Raw genomic sequence first — 24,013 nt, 5'->3', positions numbered from 1 at the left:
CACCCACTGGGATCATGAGAGGCTTTTTGTGCATGGAACGGGATCTGGGATAGGATCTGGGATAGGGCCTGGAATGGGATCTGGAACAGAATCCCAATGGAAAAGCTGGAAGTGATCAGAACAGAGGATGAGATTCCCTGGATCTGATTTATCTCAGGAAGAGTCCAGGGAATGGAAAAGGATCTGGAATGGGATCTGGGGTAGGACCTGGAATGGGATCTGGAATGGGATCTGGAATGGGATCTGGGGTAGGATCTGGAATGGGATCTGGACCAGGATCTGGAATGGGATCTGGGGTTGGACCTGGGATGGGATCTGGGGTAGGACCTGGAATGGGATCTGGACCAGGATCCCAAAGGGAAATCCGAAGGTGGGACAGAAACGGGGCAGGACCAGCCCGGAAATCCCAAGTTTTTCCCTCTGGATGAACCCCTGGATCCTCCCCACGGAGACACAGCTGGGATCCCCCTTCCCACCCCCCAGATCCTGAGGAATCCCAGAATTCCAGAGCGGGATCAGGAGCCAAAGCTTTATTTAAAAAGAGGTCTCTGTACAGGGGGAATTCCGGGGGGGAATTTAGGGAATGGATCCCGTCACCCACCGGGAAGCAGCAGTGGGGGGGTGGGAACGGATCCCGGATCACCGGGGGGGGATGGGGCTCCCTCCGGATCCCATCCCGAATTCCGGCCGCTTTCCCACTTTTTTTGTCCCCGTGTCTGGGAAGGCGCCGGCGTTCCCGAGGATGGAGGTGATGGAAGACTTTTCCCATGGATTGGGATCCCCCGGGGTATTGCTGAGCAGAGCTGGGAATTCCCGGGAATTTTGGGATTCAGAGGAGGCAGATGAGGCGTCCCAGAGCTGGGAATTCCCAGGAATTTTGGGAATTTTGGGATTCAGAGGTGGACGAGGCATCCCAGGGTCTTGGAGCTGGGAAATGCCAGGAATTTTGGGAATTTTGGGATTCACAGCTGGATGAGGCGTCCCGGGGTCTCGGAGCTGGGAACTCCCAGGAATTTTGGGAATTTTTGGGATTCAGAGGAGGCGGACGAGGTGTTCCAGGGTCCCGGAGCTGGGAATTCCTGGGAATTTCGGGAATTTTGGGATTCAGAGGAGGCGGATGAGGCATCCTGGGGTCTTTGCGCCAGGAATTTACAGGAATTTCAGGAATTCCTGGATTCAGAGGCAGATGAGGGGTCCCAGGGTCTCGGAGCTGGGAATTCCCAGGAATTTCGGGAATTGTGGGATTCAGAGGAGGCGGACGAGGCGTCCCAGGGTCCTGGAGCTGGGAATTCCCGGGAATTTTGGGAATTCTGGGATTCAGAGGAGGCGGACGAGGCGTCCCAGGGTCTCGGCCACCTTGACCCGCACGGCCGGAACGGGATCCTTCAGCAGCGGCTTCAGGGCTGGAACGGCACAGCAGGGATGGGGTCAGGAGCGGGATCGGGATCGGGATCGGGATCGGGATCGGAGTCAGGATCAGGATCGAGATCGGGATCAGGACTGGAGTCAGGATCGGAGCCAGGATTGGGACTGGAATCAGAGTCAGAATCAGGATCGGGATCAGGGTCAAGGTTAGAATGAGGATCAGGATTGGGATTGGGATTGGGATTGGGATTGGGATCAGGATTGGGATCGGGATTGGGATCAGGATCGGGATTGGGATCAGGATTGGGATCAGGATTGGGATCAGGATTGGGATCAGGATCGGGATTGGGATCAGGATCAGGATTGGGATCAGAATCAGGACTGGAGTCAGGATCAGAATCAGGATTAGGGTCAAGGTCAGAATGAGGATCGGGATTGGGATTGGGATGGGGATCAGGATCAGGATCGGAGCCAGGACAGGGATTGGAATCGGGATCGGAGTCAGAATCAGGATCAGGGTCAAGGTCAGGATCAGGGTTGGAATCAGGATCACGATCGGGATTGGGATTTGGATCAGGATCAGGATTGGAGTCAGGATCAGGACTGGGATCAGGATTAGGACCAGGATGAGGATCAGGATCAGGGTCAAGGTCAGAATGAGGATCGGGATCGGGATCAGGGTCAGGATTGGGATCAGGATCAGGATTGGGACCGGGATCGGGATCAGGATCGGGACTGGGATCAGGGTCAGGATCGGGATCAGGGTCAGGATTGGGATTAGGATTGGGATTGGAATCGAGATCAGGATCAGGATTGGGATCAGGGTCAGGATTGGGATTAGGATTGGGATTGGAATCAAGATCAGGATCAGGATTGGGACCAGGATCAGGATCAGGATCGGGACTGGGATCAGGGTCAGGATCGGGATGGCCCAGCCTGGGATATGGCCATGGAAACTCCAGGAATTCCCACGGCATTCCCATGATTCCCAAGGCGTTCCCACTGGATTCCTGCTTTATTCCCATCCCATTCCCACTGGATTCCCGCTGGATTCCCACTGGAATTTCCCTGAATTCCCCCAAATCAATTCCCGGCTCCCAGGAGCCACTCCAGGATTTGGGAACGGGGAGATTTTTGGGAAAGGTTTGCCCAGGAAAATCCCACGGGATCCACTCCCAGCCCAGCCCCAAATTCCCGGCACTCCCAGGAGATTCCAATCCCCCATCCCAGAATTCCCAGTCCCAACAGATTTGCCGGATCTGGGGAATTTTTGTGGGTTTTTTTCCCAAAAAAATGAGGATTTCATTCCCATCATTATCCAGGATTTGAGGACTGACAGGGAAAGGCCCCAGTGGGAGAAAAGTGGGAGAAAAAGGGAGGAAAATTTGGGATTTTCCCAGCTTCTTTCTCCATGTTTGTCCCAAGGTTTTGGGGTTTTTTTGGTAAGAACAGCAAAAATTGGAATGAAATGAAATTTAAATGAACTCTCGGGATGATCCCAAAAAATTTAAAGGCTTGGGATGATCCCCAAAAGGGATCAGGGTCAGGATTGGGATTAGGATTGGGATTGGAATCAAGATCAGGATCAGGATTGGGACCAGGATCAGGATCGGGATCAGGGTCAGGATTGGGACGGCCCAGGCTGGGATATGGCCATGGAAACTCCAGGAATTCCCACGGCATTCCCATGATTCCCAAGGCGTTCCCACTGGATTCCTGCTTTATTCCCATCCCATTCCCACTGGATTCCCGCTGGATTCCCACTGGAATTCCCCTGAATTCCCCCAAATCAATTCCCGGCTCCCAGGAGCCACTCCAGGATTTGGGAACGGGGAGATTTTTGGGGAAGGTTTGCCCAGGAAAATCCCACGGGATCCACTCCCAGCCCAGCCCCAAATTCCCGGCACTCCCAGGAGATTCCAATCCCCCATCCCAGAATTCCCAGTCCCAACAGATTTGCCGGATCTGGGGAATTTCTGTGGGGTTTTTTCCCAAAAAAATGAGGATTTCATTCCCATCATTATCCAGGATTTGTGGACTGACAGGGAAAGGCCCCAGTGGGAGAAAAGTGGGAGAAAAAGGGAGGAAAATTTGGGATTTTCCCAGCTTCTTTCTCCATGTTTGTCCCAAGGTTTTGGGGTTTTTTTGGTAAGAACAGCAAAAATTGGAATGAAATGAAATTTAAATGAACTCTCGGGATGATCCCAAAAAATTAAAAAGAAAGGCTTGGGATGATCCCCAAAAAAATTGAAATTATGGAATATTCATGATGATCCCAAATAAATCAAAAGTAAAGGATCAGAATGGTCCCAAAACCCCTAAAATTAAAAGTACAGGATGATCCCAAAAAATTAAAATTAAATGTTAGAGATCTCCAAAAACCCCCTAAAATTTCAAGGAAAGGCTTGGGATGGTGCCCAAAAAAATTTAAAAGTTTGGGATGATCCCAAAAAATTAAAATTAAATGTTTGTGATGATCCCAAAAAACCCTAAAATGAAAAGGAAAGGCTCTGGGTGATCCCAAAAAAATTAAAGGAGAAGCCTGGGATGATCCCATAAACTCCAAAATTAAAGGTAGAGGATGATCCCAAAAAAATCACAACTAAATGATTTGGATGATCCCAAGAAAATCCCTAAAATTTAAATGAAAGGTTTGGGATGGTCCCAAAAAATATTAAAAGTTTGGGATGATCCCAGAAAATTACAATTAAATGTTTGTGATGGTCCCAAAAAACCCGAAAATGAAAAGGAAAGGCTCTGGGTATCCCAAAAAAATTTAAAGGAGAAGCCTGGAATGATCCCAAAAAACCTAAAATTAGAGGATGATCCCAAAAAATCACAACTAAATGATTTGGATGATCCCAAGAAAACCCCTAAAATTTAAATGAAAGGCTTGGGATGGTCCCAAAAAAATTAAAGGAGAAGCCTGGGATGATCCCAAAAACTCTAAAATTAAAGGCAGAAGATGATCCCCAAAAAAATAAAATTAAATGTTTGTCATGACCCCAAAAAACCCTAAAATGAAAAGGAAAGGCTCTGGGTGATCCCAAAAAAATTTGAAGGAGAAGCCTGGGATGATCCCAAAAACTCTAAAATTAAAGGCAGAAGATGATCCCCAAAAAAATAAAATTAAATGTTTGTCATGACCCCAAAAAACCCTAAAATGAAAAGGAAAGGCTCTGGGTGATCCCAAAAAAATTTGAAGGAGAAGCCTGGGATGATCCCAAAAACTCTAAAATTAAAGGCAGAAGATGATCCCCAAAAAAATAAAATTAAATGTTTGTCATGACCCCAAAAAACCCTAAAATGAAAAGGAAAGGCTCTGGGTGATCCCAAAAAAATTAAAGGAGAAGCCTGGGATGATCCCATAAACTCCAAAATTAAAGGTAGAGGATGATCCCAAAAAAATCACAACTAAATGATTTGGATGATCCCAAGAAAACCCCTAAAATTTAAATGAAAGGCTTGGGATGGTCCCAAAAAATATTAAAAGTTTGGGATGATCCCAAAAAACTAAAATTAAATGTTTGTGATGACTCCAAAAAACCCTAAAATTTAAATGAAAGCCTCAGGATGGTCCCAAAAAATATTAAAAGCTTGGGATGATCCCAGAAAATTACAATTAAATGTTTGTGATGGTCCCAAAAAACCCGAAAATGAAAAGGAAAGGCTCTGGGTATCCCAAAAAAATTTAAAGGAGAAGCCTGGAATGATCCCAAAAAACCTAAAATTAGAGGATGATCCCAAAAAATCACAACTAAATGATTTGGATGATCCCAAGAAAACCCCTAAAATTTAAATGAAAGGCTTGGGATGGTCCCAAAAAAATTAAAGGAGAAGCCTGGGATGATCCCAAAAACTCTAAAATTAAAGGCAGAAGATGATCCCCAAAAAAATAAAATTAAATGTTTGTCATGACCCCAAAAAACCCTAAAATGAAAAGGAAAGGCTCTGGGTGATCCCAAAAAAATTTGAAGGAGAAGCCTGGGATGATCCCAAAACTCCTAAAATTAAAATGAAAAATTCAGGATGATCCCAAAAAATCACAACTGAATGTTTTGGATGATCCCAAAAACTCCTAAAATTAAAATGAAAAATTCAGGATGATCCCAGAAAATGCAAAGTTTGGGACGATCCCACAAAATGACAATTGGAAGTAAATCCTCAGCCCGCTTTGATCCGGGAATTCGGGGCTGGATTGGGAAGGAATCCCTCGGGATTTTCCCAGCCAAAAATTCCTCCCCAGCCCCCAAATCCTGGAGCAGCCCCGGGAGCCGGGATCCCATCCAAGATTTTCTTTTTTCCCATTTTTTCCCTTTTTTTCCCACATTCTTTGGGATTTTCCCTCATTCCGGCCGGGATCGGAGCCCCCCCAGGACCCCCAAAAATTCCCCGAATTCCGGGCGAGTTCCTCCCCCCTCTCCTCCTGGAAGGGCCGAAGGAAAAGCGACTTTTTCTCCTTTTTTAGAGTTTTTTGCGGCTGCCTTGGAGAGCTCGGGAATTTTCCGGGCTCAGATCCACGGGGTGAGGTCAGCGGGGAGAGGGAAAAAATCCCAGAACTCCAGGAAAGTGAGCTCAGCCCGGGGCCGGCCAGGAGGGCCCTGCCCGGGAGGCTCCGGCCCCAAGAACACCCCGAATCACAACAGCCCCAAAAACGGGGAATTTTGGCCTGAAAATGGGTTTTTTTTCGGCCCCAAGAACACCCCGAATCACAACAGCCCCAAAAACGGGGAAATCTGGCCTGAAATGGGGTTTTTTCACAAAAAATGGGGGTTTTTTCACAAAAAAATGGGGTTTTTTCACAAAAAAAAATGGGTTTTTTTCACAAAAAATGGGGGTTTTTAACCTAAAAATGAGGAATTTTTGACTGAAAAATGGGGAGTTTTTTTCCTTAAAAATGAGGAATTTTTGAGTGAAAAATAGATTTTTTTTCCCTAAAAATGGAAATTTTTTTTCCCTAAAAATGGGGTATTTTTCCCCCAAAAAATGAGGAATTTTGGCCTGAAAATGGGGTTTTTTTCCCAAAAAAATGGGGTTTTTCCCTAAAAATGAGGAATTTTGGGGGGAAAATAGGGATTTTTTCCCCTAAAAATGAGGAATTTTCATATGAAAAATGGGATTTTTTCCCCCCTAAAAATGGAATTTTTCTCCCTAAAAATGGGATTTTTTTCCCTAAAAATGGAAATTATGTCCCTAAAAATGAGGAATTTTTGAGTGAAAAAATAGGATTTTTTTTTTCCCTAAAAATGAGGAATTTTGGCCTGAAAATGGGGTTTTTTCCCAAAAAAATGGGTTTTTTTCCCTAAAAATGAGGAATTTTGGGGGGAAAATAGGGATTTTTTCCCCTAAAAATGAGGAATTTTCATATGAAAAATGGGATTTTTTCCCCCCTAAAAATGGAATTAAAATGAGGAATTTTTGAGTGAAAAAATAGGATTTTTTTCCCTAAAAATGGGATTTTTTTTTCCCTAAAAATGGGAATTTTTTTTCCCTAAAAATGAGGAATTTTCATATGAAAAATGGGATTTTTTTCCCCCTAAAAATGGAACTTTTCTCCCTAAAAATGGAATTCTTCACCCTAAAAATGGAATTTTTTTTCCTCAATAAATGAGGAATTTTTGTGAGAAAAATGAGATTTTTTTTCCCCTAAAAATGAGGATCTTTTTCCCCTAAAAATTGGAAATTTTTTCCCTAAAAATGAGGAATTTTTGCGTGAAAATGGGAATTTTTGTGAGAAAAATGAGATTTTTTTTCCCCTAAAAATGAGGATCTTTTTCCCCTAAAAATTGGAAATTTTTTCCCTAAAACTGAGGAATTTTTGTGTGAAAATGGGATTTTTTTCCCTAAAAATGAGGAATTTTTCTGTGAAAAATAGGCTTTTTTTTTCCTTAAAAATGGAAATTTTTTTCTCTAAAAATGAGGAATTTTTGTGCGAAAAAATAGGGATTTTTTTTTCCTAAAAATGAGGAATTTTTGCCTGATAAATGGGATTTTTTTTCCCTAAAAATGGGAATTTTTTCCCTAAAAAGGAGGGACTTTGAGGAACTTTGCACTAAAAACGTGGGGTTTTCCCCAAAATTGAAGTTTAAATCCTACAGAATGTAGATTTTTTGTTCCTACAAGCGGAGAATTTGGGATTTGGGCTCACCGGAGATGAGCTGGTCCAGGTCCACCTGCTGGCCCTGCTCCTCGTCCATGTGCAGCACCAGGAACCCTGCGAGAATTTGGGATCAGGGATTGGGATGGGAATATTCCCTAAAAACCCCAAAATTAGCCCCAAAAAACCCCCCAAATTATCCCCAAAAAACACCAAAATGATCCCTAAAAAACCCCCAAAACTATCCCCAAACATTCCCATATTATCCCCCAAAACCCCCAAATTATCCCCCAAGAACCCAAAAATTATCCCCCAAAAATTATCCCTAACCCCCCCAAAATTATCCCTAAAAAACTCCAAAATTATCCCTAAAAATGCCAAAATTATCCCCAAAATTATCCCTAAAAACCCCAAAATTATCCCCAAAAAACCCCAAAATTATTCCCTAAAATTATCCCTAAAAAACCTCCCAAATTATCCCCAAAAAACCCTAAAATTATCCCTAAAAAACCCCAGAATTATTATCCCCCAAAACCCCCAAATTATCCCCCAAGAACCCAAAAATTATCCCCCAAAAATTATCCCTAACCCCCCCAAAATTATCCCTAAAAAACTCCAAAATTGTCCCTAAAAAACCCCAAAATTATCCCCAAAACTATCCCTAAAAAAACCCTCAAAATTATCCCTAAAAACGCCAAAATTATCCCCAAAATTATCCCCAAAAAACCCCAAACTTATCCCTAAAAAACCCCAAAATTATCCCCCAAAACTATCCCTAAAAACCCCAAAATTATGCCCAAAAACCCCCAAAAATATCCCTAAAAACCGCAAAATTATCCCCAAAACCGTACCTAAAAAAAACCCCAAAATTATCCCTAAAAAACCCTAAATTTATCCCCTAAAAAACCCTAAAGTTATCCCCTAAAACCCCACAATTATCACAAAAAAAATCCCTAAAAACCCAAAAATTATCCTCTAAAAAACCCAAAATTATCCCTAAAAACCCCAAAATTATCCCTAAAAACCCTAAAATTATCCCCAAAAAACCCAAAATTACCCCAAATACCCCAAAATTATCCCCAAAAAACCCTAAAGTTATCCCCTAAAACCCCACAATTATCACAAAAAAAATCCCTAAAACCCCAAAAATTATGCCCAAAAACCCCAAAAATTATCCCCTAAAAACCCCCGAAATTATCCCTAAAAAAATCCAAAATCATGCCTAAAAAACCAGAAAATTATCCCTAAAAACCCCAAAATTATCCCCAAAAACCCCAAAATTATCCCCAAAAAACCCCAGAATTATCCCAAAAAACCCCATAAATTATCCTTAAAACCCCCAAAATTATCCTTAAAAACCCCCAAATTATCCCTAAAAACCTGAAAATTGTCCATAAAAAAACCCCAAAATTATCCCCTAAAAAACCCCCAAAATTATCCCTAAAAACACCCCAAAATTATTCTTAAAACCCCTAAAATTATCCCTAAAAACCCCAAAATTATCGCTAAAAACCCCAAAATTATCCCCAAAATTATCCCTAAAAAATCCCAAAATTATCCCCTAAAAACCCCTAAAATTATCCCTAAAAACCCCAAAATTATCGCTAAAAAAAACCCCAAAATTATCCCCTAAAAACCCCAAAATTATCCCCAAAAAAATCTCTAAAAACCCCAAAATTATCCCTAAAACCCTCAAAATTGTCCCTAAAAAACCCCAAAGTTATCCCAAACAACCCCCAAATTATCCCTAAAAATCCCAAAATTTTCCCTAAAAACCCCGAAATTATTCCCAAAAAACCCCACCATTATATCCCAAAATGACCAAAACCATCCCAATCCCCCCGAGCGATGTCACCCCCTGGTGACAAAGGCCACCGCTGGGACCCCAGGAGGTGACAGGAGCAGAGGCCAGCAGGGGACAAGTCTGGGGTCACCAGAGACCCCAAAATTCCCCCAAAACCACCCCAAAGTGTCCTAAAACCACCCAAAAGCAGCCCAAAAAACCCTTGGGGACCTCCAGGAGCGATGTCACCTCCTGGTGACAAAGGCCACCACTGTGGTGACACCAAGAGGTGACAGGACCTGAGGGGACAAGATTGGGGTCACCAGAGACCCCAAAACCTTCACAATTACCCCAAAACCACCCAAAACCAGGCAGGACCAGCCCAAAGCCCCAGGGGGACCTGCGAGACTGATGTCACCCCCTGGTGACAAAGGCCACCATTGTCACCCCAAGAGGTGACAGGGCCTGAGTCCACCAGGGGATGAGATTGGGATCACCAAGGACCCCAAAACCTTCAGAATTACCCCAAAACCACCCCAAACCAGGCAGGACCACCCCAAATCCCCGGGGGGACCTGCAGGACTGATGTCACCCCTTGGTGACAAAGGCCACCATTGTCACCCCAAGAGGTGACAGGGCCTGAGTCCACCAGGGGATGAGATTGGGATCACCAAGGACCCCAAAACCTTCACAATTACCCCAAAACCACCCCAAACCAGGCAGGACCAGGAGGTGACAGGAGCAGAGGCCAGCAGGGGACAAGTCTGGGGTCACCAGAGACCCCAAAATTCCCCCAAAACCACCCCAAAGTGTCCTAAAACCACCCAAAAGCAGCCCAAAAAACCCTTGGGGACCTCCATGATTGATGTCACCCCCTGGTGACAAAGGCCACCACTGTGGTGACACCAAGAGGTGACAGGACCTGAGGGGACAAGATTGGGGTCACCAGAGACCCCAAAACCTTCAGAATTACCCCAAAACCACCCCAAACCAGGCAGGACCAGCCCAAAGCCCCTTGGGGACCTCCATGATTGATGTCACCCTTGGGGACAAAAGCCACCACTGAGGGGACACCAATGGGGGCAGGGACTTGAGTCCACCTGGGGACAAGACTGGGGTCACCAGAGACCCCAAAACCTTCACAATTACCCCAAAACCACCCAAAACCAGGCAGGACCACCCCAAAGCCCTGGGGGACCTGTGGGACCGATGTCACCCCCTGGTGACAAAGGCCACCACTGTGGTGACCCCAATGGGGGCAGGGACCTGAGTCTACCTGGGGACAAGACTGGGCTCACCAGAGGCCCCAAAACCTTCAGAATTACCCCAAAAATCACCCAAAACCAGTCCAAAGCCCCTTGGGGACCTGCGGGACTGATGTCACCCCCTGGTGACAAAAGCCACCATTGTCACCCCAAGAGGTGACAGGACATGAGTCCATCAGGGGACAAGATTGGGGTCACCAGAGACCCCAGAACCTTCACAATTACCCCAAAAATCACCCCAAACCAGGCAGGACCACCCCAAAGCCCCTTGGGGACCTGCGGCACCGATGTCACCGCCTGGTGACAGAGGCCACCATTGTCACCCCAAGAGCTGACAGGACCTGAGTCCACCTGGGGACAAGATTGGGGTCACCAAGGACCCCAAAACCTTCAGAATTACCCCAAAAATCATCCAAAATCACCCAAATCAACAAAACCCCATCCAAAAACTCCTCGGGGACCTCCAGGGCTGATGTCACCCCTTGGTGACAAAAGCCACCACTGTGGTGACCCCAAGAGGTGACCCTGGTGACAAAAGCCACCATTGTCACCCCAAGAGGTGACAGGACATGAGTCCATCAGGGGACAAGATTGGGGTCACCAGAGACCCCAGAACCTTCACAATTACCCCAAAAATCACCCCAAACCAGGCAGGACCACCCCAAAGCCCCTTGGGGACCTGCGGCACCGATGTCACCCCCTGGTGACAGAGGCCACCATTGTCACCCCAAGAGGTGACAGGACATGAGTCCATCAGGGGACAAGATTGGGGTCACCAGAGACCCCAGAACCTTCACAATTACCCCAAAAATCACCCCAAACCAGGCAGGAGCACCCCAAAGACCCTTGGGGACCTGGGGCACCGATGTCACCCCCTGGTGACAGAGGCCACCATTGTCACCCCAAGAGGTGACAGGACATGAGTCCATCAGGGGACAAGATTGGGGTCACCAGAGACCCCAGAACCTTCACAATTACCCCAAAAATCACCCCAAACCAGGCAGGACCACCCCAAAGCCCCAAGGGGGACCTGCGGGGCAGATGTCACCCCCTGGTGACAAAGGCCACCGCTGGGGTGACACCAAGAGGTGACAGGACATGAGTCCATCAGGGGACAAGATTGGGATCAGCAGAGACCCCAAAACCTTCAGAATTACCCCCAAAACCACCCCAAACCAGGCAGGACCACCCCAAATCCCCGGGGGGACCTGCAGGACTGATGTCACCCCTTGGTGACAAAGGCCACCATTGTCACCCCAAGAGGTGACAGGGCCTGAGTCCACCAGGGGATGAGATTGGGATCACCAAGGACCCCAAAACCTTCACAATTGCCCCCAAAACCACCCCAAAGCCAGGCAGGACCACCCCAAATCCCCAAGGGGACATGTGGCACCGATGTCACCCCCTGGTGACAAAGGCCACCGCGGTCCCTGTCCCTCACCGATGAACATGGCCGCCGCCGCCCGCAGCTCCCGCCAGGGGCTCTTGAAGTAGAAGAGGTTGGTGGAGATGAGGCGGCTCAGCAGCGCCGGGTGGCTGCGCATCTGCGGGGACAGCGGGGACATTGAGGGGACATTGAGGGACACCGGGGACAGCGGGGAGATTGGGGATGTTGGGGACATTGGGGACAGCAGGGACATCAGGGATGTTGGGGACAGCAGGGACACTGGGGACGTAGTGGGGATTGGGGACACTGGGGACAGCAGGGATGTGAGGGGACATTGGGGACATCAGGGATGTTGGGGACATTGGGGACAACGGGGATGTTTGGGACATTGAGGGACAGAGGGGACATTGGGGACAGCGGGGCTATTGGGGATATTGGGGACAGCGGGGACATTGGGGACAGCAGGGACACTGGGGACATGGGGGGGTTGGGGACATTGGGGACAGCGGGGACATTGGGACATTGGGACATCTGGGACGTTGATGACATTGGGGGCAGCAGGGACACTGGGGACATTGGGGGATTGGGGACATTGGGGGCAGCAGGGACACTGGGGACATTGAGGGGAATTGGGGATATTGGGGATATTGGGGGATTTTTTTGAATATTGGGAACGTTGGGGATATTGAGGACATTGCGATATTGGGGGTTGGGAACGCTGGGGACACTCCCACATCCCCTCAATGTCCCCACATCCCCATGTCCCAATCCCAATGTCCCAAAATCCCAGTGCCCCAATATCCCAATACCCCAATGTCCCAGTATGCTCATGTCCCGATATCACAATATCCCAATGTCCCAACATCCCAATGTCCCAATGTCCCAATATCCCAATGTCCCATTGTCCCAATACCCTATGTCCCAATACCCCAATGTCCCAATGTCCCAATATCCCAATGCCCCAATGTCCCCTTGATGGCCCTGCGATGTCCCCGTGATGTCCCCGTGATGTCCCCACATCCCCATGTCCCAATCCCCATGTCCCAATCTCCCAATCCCAAACCCAATGTCCCAATATCCCAGTGCCCCAATATCCCAATATCCCAATGTCCCAGTATGCTCATGTCCCGATATCACAATATCCCAATGTCCCAATGTCCCAATGTCCCAACGTCCCAATATCTCAATGTCTCAATATCCCAATATCCCAATGTCCCAATGTCCCAATGTCCCAATGTCCCATTGTCCCAATGTCCCAATGTCCCAATGCCCAATATCCCACTGTCCCAATGTCCCAATGTCCCAATGTCCCAATGTCCCATTGTCCCAATATCCCAATGTCCCAATGCCCAATATCCCACTGTCCCAATGTCCCAAATCCCAATATCCCAATGTCCCAATATCCCAATGTCCCAATGTCCCATTGTCCCAATGTCCCAATATCCCAACATTCCAACATCCCAATATCCCAACATTCCAACATCCCAATGTCCCAATGCCCACTATCCCAATGTCCCAATATCCCGATGTCCCAATGTCCCAATGCCCAATATCCCAATGTCCCAATGTCCCATTGTCCCAATATCCCAATGTCCCAATATCCCAATGTCCCAATGTCCCATTGTCCCAATGTCCCAATATCCCAACATTCCAACATCCCAATGTCCCAATGCCCACTATCCCAATGTCCCAATATCCCGATGTCCCAATGTCCCAATGCCCAATATCCCAATGTCCCAATGTCCCATTGTCCCAATATCCCAATGTCCCAATATCCCAATGTCCCAATATCCCATTGTCCCAATGTCCCAAAGCCCAATATCCCAATGTCCCAACGTCCCAATGCCTAATATCCCAATGTCCCAATGTCCCAATATCCCAATGTCCCAATGTCCCAATGTCCCAATGTCCCAATGCCCGATGTCCCAATGTCCCAATATCCCAATGTCCCAATGTCCCAATGTCATGATGTCCCCGTGATGTCCCCGTGATGTCCCCGTGATGTCCCCGTGTGTCCCCGTGATGTCCCCATGTCCCCGTGATGTCCCCGTGTGTCCCACCAGGAACTTGCAGACGTTGTTGATGAACTCCCCGTAGTGCAGCCCCTGCACATCCCAACATCCCAATATCCCAACAATCCTCATCCTGGGATCCCAAAATCCCATCCTCTGATCCCAAAACCCCCACCCTGCTGTTCCCACCATTCCCATAGATCCTGAGATTCCGTCGTCTGGTCCCAAAATTCTCACCTTGTGATCCCAAAATCCCTGTCCTGTGATCCCAAAATTCCTATCCTGTGATCCTGAGATCCCATCTTGGGATCCCAAAGTCCCCGTCCTGGGATCCCACCATTCCCATCCTGGTAATCCTACCATTCCCATCCTCTGTTCCCCAAATCCCCATCCTCTGATCCTGAGATCTCATCCTGGGATCCCAAAATCCTCATCCTGGGATCCCAAAATCCCATCCTCTGATTCCAAAATCCCATCCTGGTAATCCTACCGTTCCCATCCTGGGATCCTAAAATCCTGTCCTCTGTTCCCAGAATTCTCATCCTGTGATCCTGAGATCCCTTCCTGGGATCCCCAAATCCCATCCTGGGATCCCACCATTCTCATCTTGGTAATCCTACTATTCCCATCCTGGGATCCCAAAATCCCAGTCCTGCCACCATTCCCGTCAATCCTGAGATTCTGTCGTCTGGTCCCAAAATTCTCATCCTGTGATCTCAAAATCCCTGTCCCATGATCCCAAAATCCCTGTCCTGTGATCCCAAAATTCCCATCCTCTGATCTTGAGATCCCATCCTGGGATCGCAAAATCCTCATCCTGGGATCCCACCATTCCCATCCCATGATCCTGAGATCCCATCCTGGGATCGCAAAATCCTCATCCTGGGATCCCACCATTCCCATCCTGGTAATCCTGCCATTCCCATCCTGGGATCCCCAAATCCTGTCCTCTGTTCCCAAAATCCCCACCCTGCTGTTCCCACCATTCCCATCCCATGATCCTGAGATCCCATCCTGGGATTCCCAAATCCCCATCCTGTGACCCCAAAGTCCCCTTTCTAGGATCCCAAAATTCCCATCCTGTGATCCCAAAAGCCCTGTCCGTAATCCCAAAATCCCCATTTTGTGACCCCGATTTCCTCATCCTGCAATCCCACCATTCCCGTTGTCCCGAGCACCAGGGGACAATCCCAGTGGGACAATTCCCAATGGGACAATCCCAGTGGGGATTTAAAATCCAGTGGGACAATTCCAATGGGAAAATTCCAAAGGGACAATCCCAGTGGGACAACTCCAATGGGACAATCCCAATGGGACACTGCCAATGGGAAAATCCCAGTGGGAAAATCGCAATGGGAAAATCCAGTGGGACAATTCCAATGGGAAAATTGAATGGGAAAATTCCAACGGGACAATCCCAGTGGGACAATCCCAATGGGAAAATCCAATGAGAAAATTCCAGTGGACCAATCCCAATGGGAAAATCCAGTGGGACAATTCCAGTGGGACAATTCCAGTGGGACAATTCCAATGAGACAATTATAGTGGGATAATTCCAATAGGAAAATCCAGTGGGACAAGTCCAATGGGACAATCCCAATGGACCAATCCCAGTGGGACAATTCCAATGGGACAACCCCACTGGGACAATCCCTATGGACCAATCCCAGTGGGACCCTCAGCCCAGCACGGATGAGGATCCAGCAGAAATCCCAGCCCAAGGGAGAAATCCGGGATCGGGAATCCCCACGGGACGGACCCCTGGAGACGCCCCCACCCGGCCCCAACCCCATTCCCAAGCCCGGGAATTGCGGGCTGGCTCCTCACGCTGTCGAAGAAGGGCCGGATGCGGATGGCGACGTGGAGCAGCATGGACTGCACGTCCCGCTCCTCCAGGTGATCCAGGATCTTGGAGAGGCTGGACATGGCCTCCAGCGCCAGCAGATTGTTGGGATCGTCCTTGTCGTCCATGCCGTTCACCATGGAGGCCAGCAGCTGCGAGCCGTGCCTCCGGATCTGCCGGGAAAACCGGGAATGCCGCCGGGAAAATGGGATACAGAGCCCCAGGAGGGAGCTTGTGGGGGGGGGGATTGTCCCACAGAAAATTGGGATTGAAGGGATCCAGGGGGATCCCTGCTCCCAGGGAAGAGGGACAGGACACAGGGAATGGCCTCAGGTTGGGATTTTTGGGAATATTCCCCTGGAATTTGGGGCAGACAGGGATTTGGTGGGTTCGTGGTTGGGATTGGGAATTCCCAGGAATGGCTGAGGGAGCTGTTTGGGCTCATCCCAGAGAAAAGCGGGATTGAAGGGATCCAGGGCGGGATCTGCTCCCAGGGAATGGGCCAGGACCCAGGAATGGCCTCGGGTTGGGATTTTTGGGAATATTCCCCTGGAAAGGGCTGGAATTCTGGGATTTGGGGCTTTGGGAAGCTGGGCAGGGACTGAGGCCGAGGATTCCTGGGACAGTCTGGGAAAAGGGGCCAATCCCAGACAGAATTCCTGTGGTTCTGGGAAATGTTCCTGGAGAAATGGGGAAATGGGGCTGGAGAAAAGCTCCGGCACTTCCCGGGACCAGTGGGACAATTCCAATGGGAAAATCCAATGGGAAAATTCCAATGGGACAATCCCAGTGGGACAATCCCAGTGGGAAAATCCAATGAGAAAATTCCAGTGGAACAATCCCAATGGGAAAATCCAGTGGGACAATTCCAGAGGGACAATCCCAGTGGGACAATTCCAATGGGACAACCCCACTGGGACAATCCCTATGGACCAATCCCAGTGGGACCCTCAGCCCAGCACGGATGAGGATCCAGCAGAAATCCCAGCCCAAGGGAGAAATCCGGGATCGGGAATCCCCACGGGACGGACCCCTGGAGACGCCCCCACCCGGCCCCAACCCCATTCCCAAGCCCGGGAATTGCGGGCTGGCTCCTCACGCTGTCGAAGAAGGGCCGGATGCGGATGGCGACGTGGAGCAGCATGGATTGCACGTCCCGCTCCTCCAGGTGATCCAGGATCTTGGAGAGGCTGGACATGGCCTCCAGCGCCAGCAGATTGTTGGGATCGTCCTTGTCGTCCATGCCGTTCACCATGGAGGCCAGCAGCTGCGAGCCGTGCCTCCGGATCTGCCGGGAAAACCGGGAATGCCGCCGGGAAAATGGGATACGGAGCCCCGGGAGGGAGCTTGTGGGGGGGGGATTGTCCAGAAGAAAATCGGGATTGAAGGGATCCAGGGGGAGTTTGGGATCCTCTCTGAGGGAAAAAGGGGTGGGGAAAGAGGGAATGGGCTCAGGTTGGGATTTTTGGGAATATTCCCCTGGAATTTGGGGCAGACAGGGATTTGGTGGGTTCGTGGTTGGGATTGGGAATGGGGGAATTCCCAGGAGGGGCTGAGGGAGCTCTTGGGGCTCATTCCGGAGAAAACTGGGATTGAAGGGATCCAGGGGGATCCAGGGGGGGATCTGCTCCCAGGGAATGGGACAGGACCCCAGGAATGGCCTCGGGTTGGGATTTTTGGGAATATTCCCCTGGAAAGGGCTGGAATTCTGAGATCTGGGGCTTTGGGAAGCAGGGCAGGGACTGAGGCCGAGGATTCCTGGGACAGTCTGGGAAAAGGGGCCAATCCCAGACGGAATTCCTGTGGCTCTGGGAAATGTTCCTGGGGATCCCTGGAAAACCATGCTGGGGAAAAGCTCCGGCACTTCCCGGGATTCCCGGGAATGACTCCAGAAAAATCGGTATTTTTAGGATTCGGAGCCTCCCGGTGCATCCCAATCCCTGGAGCTTCCTCCCCATCCCACAAAACCCCATCCCGATGTTTCAGAGGGAATCCATTCCCCGTGTCCCCCCAAATCCCAAACCCACCTTTTCCGGGGACCCGGCGGCGGCGTTGCCGAGCCCGCGGAGCGCCAGGACGCGCACCAGGAGGCAGGAATCCTTCTCCAGAGCCGTCAGCGCGTCCAGCAGCGGCTCCAGCAGCACCAGGTCGTTCACCACGTTGTGGTTCAGGAGCTGGAGGAGGGAAAAAACCCAAAAAATTCCCTCGGGATGCAGCAGGAAAAACCCCGGATGGATGAGGGGGGAGCGGAATTCCCGGGAAGAGCTGTGGTTGGAGCCGCTCTGGGAAAATCCAAGGAAAACTCAGCCCGGGGTGGGATTTGGGGGTGTGGAATGGTTCAGAAAATTCGGGAATTTTTGGGAAGATCGGGCTCCAAAGAGCCACTCAGGGCCTGGAGATTCCTCCCATCCTGCGGATCTGCCGGAATTCTCTTCTCCTTCCCTGCAGCTCCGGAGGGAATTGGAACACTCCAAGATCCAGACACGCTCCGGGTTCTGGGATGGGCTACAGGAGGAGCTGGGAATTTGGGATGGATGGATGGACACATGGGTGGATGGATGGATGGATGGATGATGGATGGATGATGGAGGGATGGATGGATGGATGGATGGAGGATGGATGGATGATGGATGGATGATGGAGGGATGGATGGATGGATGGATGGAGGATGGATGGATGATGGATGGATGATGGAGGGATGGATGGATGGATGGATGGAGGATGGATGGATGATGGATGGATGATGGAGGGATGGATGGATGGATGGATGGAGGATGGATGGATGATGGATGGATGATGGAGGGATGGATGGATGGATGGATGGAGGATGGATGGATGATGGATGGATGATGGAGGGATGGATGGATGGATGGATGGAGGATGGATGGATGATGGATGGATGGATGGATGGCTGGATGGATGGATGGATGGATGGACAGATCCATGGATAGATGGATGGATGGATGGATGGATGGATGGATGGATGGAGGGATGGATCCATGGATGGATCCATAGATGGATGGAGAGATCCATGAATGAACAGATCCATGGATGGACAGATCCATGAATAGACAGATCCATGGATCCATGAGGGACCGGCCCATTCCGGTTTTCCCCGCTCACCTCGGCCAGGAAGGCGCTGCTGGTCACCCTCTGGCAGTCCAAGGCGCTTCCCAGCGCCGGGATGAGGCTCCGGACGATCGGCGGCAGCCGGGGCCCGCAGAGCCGCGCCATGGCCCTGCGTGGGAACAGCGCTCGGAATGCCGGGAATGCCGGGAATGCCGGGAATCCCTGTCCCCGGGCAGGACAACACCCGGCGTGGAAAACCGGGACTGACCCACAGGGAAGGACCTGGAGCATCCCGGACTCCCCATCCGGGGTTTCTTTGGGATAAATTCCCCAAAAGTTGGATAATCCCAATCCCAACCCAGGGGTTATTCCCGGATGATCCGGGCAGCGGGAATTTCCCAGGAATGATGGGATGGGATGGGATGGACTGGGATACTCCGGGAATCCCAGGGATGCAGCGGGAAAAGGGAGGAGTTTTCCATGGGGACCTTTGGGATCCCATGGGAGTGGGGAGGGAATGAGCGGGAAACACGGGATGGGTGAGAAATAGTGGGATCGGAGACACCGGGAATTCTGCAGTGGGGTGGGGGACATCGGGAATTCCATACTGGGATTGGAGACTCTGGGAATTCCCAGTGACACCGGAATTGCACAGTGGGATTGATAAAACCAGGAATTCCAACTTGGGATTGATACTGGGAATTCCAGAGTGGGATTGGAGACTCTGGGAATTCCACACTGGGATCAGTGACACTGGAATTGCACAGTGGGATTGATAAAACCAGGAATTCCAACTTGGGATTGATGACACAGGGAATTCCAGAGCGGGACTGGGGACATTGGGAATTTCACGCTGGGATTGGAGACACTGGGAATCCCATGCTGGGATCGGAGACACTGGGAATTCCATTTTGGGATTGGAGACACTGGGAATTCCATACTGGGATTGGAGACATTGGGAATCCAATTCAGGGATGGGTGACACTGGGAATTCCATACTGGGATTGGAGACGCTGGGAATTCCATACTGGGATTGGAGACACCGGGAATCCCATACTGGGATGGGTGACACTGGGAATCCTACACTGGGATTGGAGACACTGGGAATCCCATTTTGGGATCAGAGACACTGGGAATTCCACAGCAGGACCAACTTCCAGCCCCAGCTGCCTCCACCCCTCCACATTCCCGGGTGCAAGGTGATCCCACCCCACCCAAAAACCCCGGAATTCCCCGGGAAGCTGCCCCGGAATTCCCTACCTGGCCAGGAGGGCGACTCCGTCGTGGTGTCTCTCGGGAATTTCCATCAGTTCCCAGCCCCCGGCGCTTCCCACGTCCTGCACGACGTCGTCGTTCCCGGCCCGCGCCAGCATCGCCTTCAGCGTCTGCACGGCACCGCTGGAAAAGTGGGAGTGGGATGGGATGGGATCTGGGGCTGGGTTCAAGATTGGGTCTGGAATTGGAGCTGGGGTTGGATTCAGTTTGGGGTTGGGATGGGATCTGGGATTGGGTTCAAACTGGGTTCAAGATTGGGTCTGGAACTGGATCTGGGATTGGATTTGGGATTGGGTTCAAGACTGGGTCTGGAATTGGGATCTGGGGTTGGATTTGGGATTGGGTTCAAGACTGAGTCTGGAATTGGATTTGGGGTTGGATTCAGATTCACTTTGGGATTGGGATGGGATCTGGGGTTGGGTTCAAGATTGGGTCTGGAATTGGATCTGGGGTTGGATTCAGATTCAGTTCGTGGTTTGGATGGGATCTGGGATTGGGTTCAAACTGGGTTCAAAACTGAATCTGGAATTGGATCTGGGGTTGGATTTGGGATTGGGTCTGGAACTGGATCTGGGCTTGGATCAGATTCACTTTGGGATTGGGATGGGATCTGGGGTTGGGTTCAAACTGGGTTCAAGATTGGGTCTGGATTGGATCTGGGGTTGGATTCAGATTCAGTCTGGGATTGGGATCTGGGGTGGGATTTGGGATTGGGTTCAAGACTGAGTCTGGAACTGGATCTGGGGTTGGATTCAGACTCAGTTTGGGATTGGGATGGGATCTGGGGTGGGATTTGGGATTGGGTTCAAGATTGGGTCTGGAATTGGATCTGGGGCTGGATTCAGATTCAGTCTGGGATTGGGATCTGGGATTGGGTTCAAGACTGAGTCTGGAATTGGATTTGGGGTTGGATTCAGATTCACTTTGGGATTGGGATGGGATCTGGGGTTGGGTTCAAGATTGGGTCTGGAATTGGATCTGGGGTTGGATTCAGATTCAGTTCGTGGTTTGGATGGGATCTGGGATTGGGTTCAAACTGGGTTCAAAACTGAATCTGGAATTGGATCTGGGGTTGGATTTGGGATTGGGTCTGGAACTGGATCTGGGCTTGGATCAGATTCACTTTGGGATTGGGATGGGATCTGGGGTTGGGTTCAAACTGGGTTCAAGATTGGGTCTGGAATTGGATCTGGGGTTGGATCAGATTCACTTTGGGATTGGGATGGGATCTGGGGTTGGATTTGGGATTGGGTCGGGAATTGGATCTGGGCTTGGATCAGATTCAGTTTGGGATTGGATTTGACACTGGATTCAGGATTGGATTTGGGATTGGATCTGGAATTGAATCTGGGACTGGATTCTGACTGAGTTTAGGATTGGATCTGGGATTGGGTTTGGGATAGGATTCAGTCCTGGATTTGGTATTGGATTTGGAACTGGAATTAGGACTGGATCTGGGATTGAGTTTGGGATTGGATCTGGGATTGAGTTTAGGATTGGATCTGGGATTGGGTTTGGGAATGGGTTTGGGATTGGATCTGGAATTGGCTTCTAATTGAGTTTAGGATTGGATTCAGGACTGGTTTTGGAATTGGATTCAGAATTGGATTTGGGATTGAATTCAGGACTGGGTTTGGGATTGGATTCAGGACTGGGTTTGGGATTGGATTCAGAATTGGATTTGGGATTGGATTCAGGATTGGTTTTGGGATTGGATTCAGGATTGGATTTGGGATTGGATTCTGACTGAGTTTAGGACTGGATTTGGGATCATTCCCTTGGGACAATTCCAGGGATGTCCATGGAATTCCAGACTGGTCTGGGATGGAGGGAATTTCGGGATCAGCCCATTCCCAATTTTTCCATGGGACAATTCCAGGGATGGGGCAGCCCTGGTTTCTGTGGAATTCACTCCCCCATTCCTCCTTTTTTTTAGGAATCTGGTCCAACATCCCATCCCATCATTCCATTAGCCCATCCCATAAACCCATAAAGCCCACAAATCCCATCCCATCCCATTATCCCATAAATCCTATAAATCCCACCCCATTATCCCATTATCCCATTATCCCATCATCCCATCCTATAAATCCTATAAATTCCATTATCCCATCCCACCCCATCCCATTATCCCATTATCCTATCCCATAAATCCCATAATTCCCACAAATCCCATAAATTCCATTATCCCATCAATCCCATTATCCCATCAATCCCCCATCACGTTTTCCCCCCAAACCCCCTTTTCCCACGGAATTTCCCCACAGAATTCCCACCTTTTGCCCAAAGAATTCCCACCCTTTTCCCACAGAATGTCCCACCTTTTCCTCATGGAATCCCCACCCTTTTCCCCATGGAATTTCTGATAGAATTCCCACTTTTCCCCACAAAATTCCCACTTTTCTCCATAGAATCCCCCCTTTCCCCCATAGAATTCCCCCTTTTCCCCTGGGAATCAACACTTTTCCTCATATAATTCCCACTCTCCCCATGGAATCCCCACTTTTCCGCCACTTTTCTGCAGGGAATTCCCACTTTTCTCCACTCTCCCCCCATGGAATTCCCCCTTTTCCCCATAGAATTCCCACCTTTCCCCACTTTTCCCCAGGTACTTCCCCCTTTTCCCCCACTTTTCCCAAGGGAATCCCCACTTTTCCTCATGGAATTCCCACCTTTCCCACATGGAATCGCCACTTTCTCCCCCCTTTTCCCAGGGAATTATCCATTTTCCCCATAGAATTCCCACCTTTCCCCACTTTTCTCCAGGGAATCCCCATTTTTTCCCACAAAATTCCCACTTTCCCCCACTTTTCCCCAGGAAATCCCCACTTTTCATTAAGGGAATTCCCACTATTCACCACTTTTCCCCACGCAATCCCCACTTTTCCCCAGGCACTTCCCACTTTTCCTCCACTTTTCCTCAGGGAATTCCCCCACTTTTCCCCATGGAATTTCCACTTTTCCTCATTTTCCCCAGGGAATCCCCTCTTTTCCCCACGCAATCCCCACTTCTCCTCAGGGAATTTCCAATTTTCCCCACTTTTCCCCAGGGAATCCCCACTTTTCCTCAGGGAATCCCCCCTTTTACTCATGGAATTCCCACTTTTCTCCCCTTTATCCACATAATTCCCACTTTCCCACACAGAATTCCCACTTTTCTTCATGAAATTCCCCCTTTTCTCCACTTTCCCACCTGCAGGGCTGCGGGCTGGCGCGCTCCCGGCCCTGCAGGGCTTTGGGCAGCAGCAGCCCCGGGCCATTCCCACCTTTTCCACACGGAATTCCCTCTTTCATCCCCATGGAATCCCCACTTTTCCTCTTGGAATCCCCACTTTTCCCCAGGGAATCTCCACTTTCCCCCATGGAATTTCCACTTTTTTCCACTTTTCCCCACAGAATTTCCACTTTTTCCCACTTTTCTTCAGGGAATCCCCACTTTTCCCCAGGCACTTCCCCCTTTTCCCCCACTTTTCCCCATAGAATTCCCACCTTTTCCCACTTTACTCCATGGAATCCCCACTTTTCCTCAGGGAATTCCCCCACTTTTCCCCATAGAATTTCCACTTTTCCCCATGGAACTCTCCCTTTTCCCCAGGGAATTCCCAATTTTCTTCACTTTTCCCCAGGGAATCCCCCCTTTTTCCCCCATTTCCTCATATAATTCCCACTTTTCCCCCACAGAATTCCCACATTTCCCACACAGAATTCCCACATTCCCCACACGGAATTCCCACATTCCCCACCTGCAGGGCTGCAGGCCGTCCCGCTCCCGGCCCTGCAGGGATTTCGGGAGCCGCACGCCCAGGGCGCAGCCCAGGCAATTCCCACATGGAATTCCCACATTTACCCACTTTTCCCCATGGAATTCCCACATTCCCCACACAGAATTCCCACCTTTCCCCACAGAATTCCCACAT

The 24,013-nt window shown here is 49.7% G+C and overlaps 1 protein-coding gene across 1 annotated transcript in view; it reads right to left on the bottom strand.

Annotated features, from left to right (window-relative positions):
- Positions 1 to 522: 522 nt before the first annotated feature.
- LOC120505133 (maestro heat-like repeat-containing protein family member 1) overlaps positions 523 to 24,013 on the bottom strand; it is a 45,277-nt gene continuing 21,786 nt past the window's right edge. Inside the window, exons 10-20 of the mRNA XM_039715372.1 lie at positions 23,840 to 23,997; positions 20,082 to 20,219; positions 18,876 to 18,990; positions 17,780 to 17,926; positions 16,686 to 17,040; positions 15,967 to 15,983; positions 15,737 to 15,925; positions 13,958 to 14,065; positions 11,952 to 12,054; positions 7,514 to 7,579; positions 523 to 1,403 (exon numbers count right to left, since the gene is read on the bottom strand). Coding sequence (XP_039571306.1) covers positions 1,318 to 1,403; positions 7,514 to 7,579; positions 11,952 to 12,054; positions 13,958 to 14,065; positions 15,737 to 15,925; positions 15,967 to 15,983; positions 16,686 to 17,040; positions 17,780 to 17,926; positions 18,876 to 18,990; positions 20,082 to 20,219; positions 23,840 to 23,997 — 1,482 coding nt within the window. The 3' untranslated portion in view covers positions 523 to 1,317. The remainder of the gene's footprint in view (positions 1,404 to 7,513; positions 7,580 to 11,951; positions 12,055 to 13,957; positions 14,066 to 15,736; positions 15,926 to 15,966; positions 15,984 to 16,685; positions 17,041 to 17,779; positions 17,927 to 18,875; positions 18,991 to 20,081; positions 20,220 to 23,839; positions 23,998 to 24,013) is intronic.

This window comes from Passer montanus, unplaced genomic scaffold (genome assembly GCF_014805655.1).
Source record: "Passer montanus isolate IOZ18808 unplaced genomic scaffold, ASM1480565v1 scaffold329, whole genome shotgun sequence".
NCBI lineage: Eukaryota > Metazoa > Chordata > Aves > Passeriformes > Passeridae > Passer > Passer montanus.
This window is presented reverse-complemented; position numbering and strand designations above follow the sequence as displayed.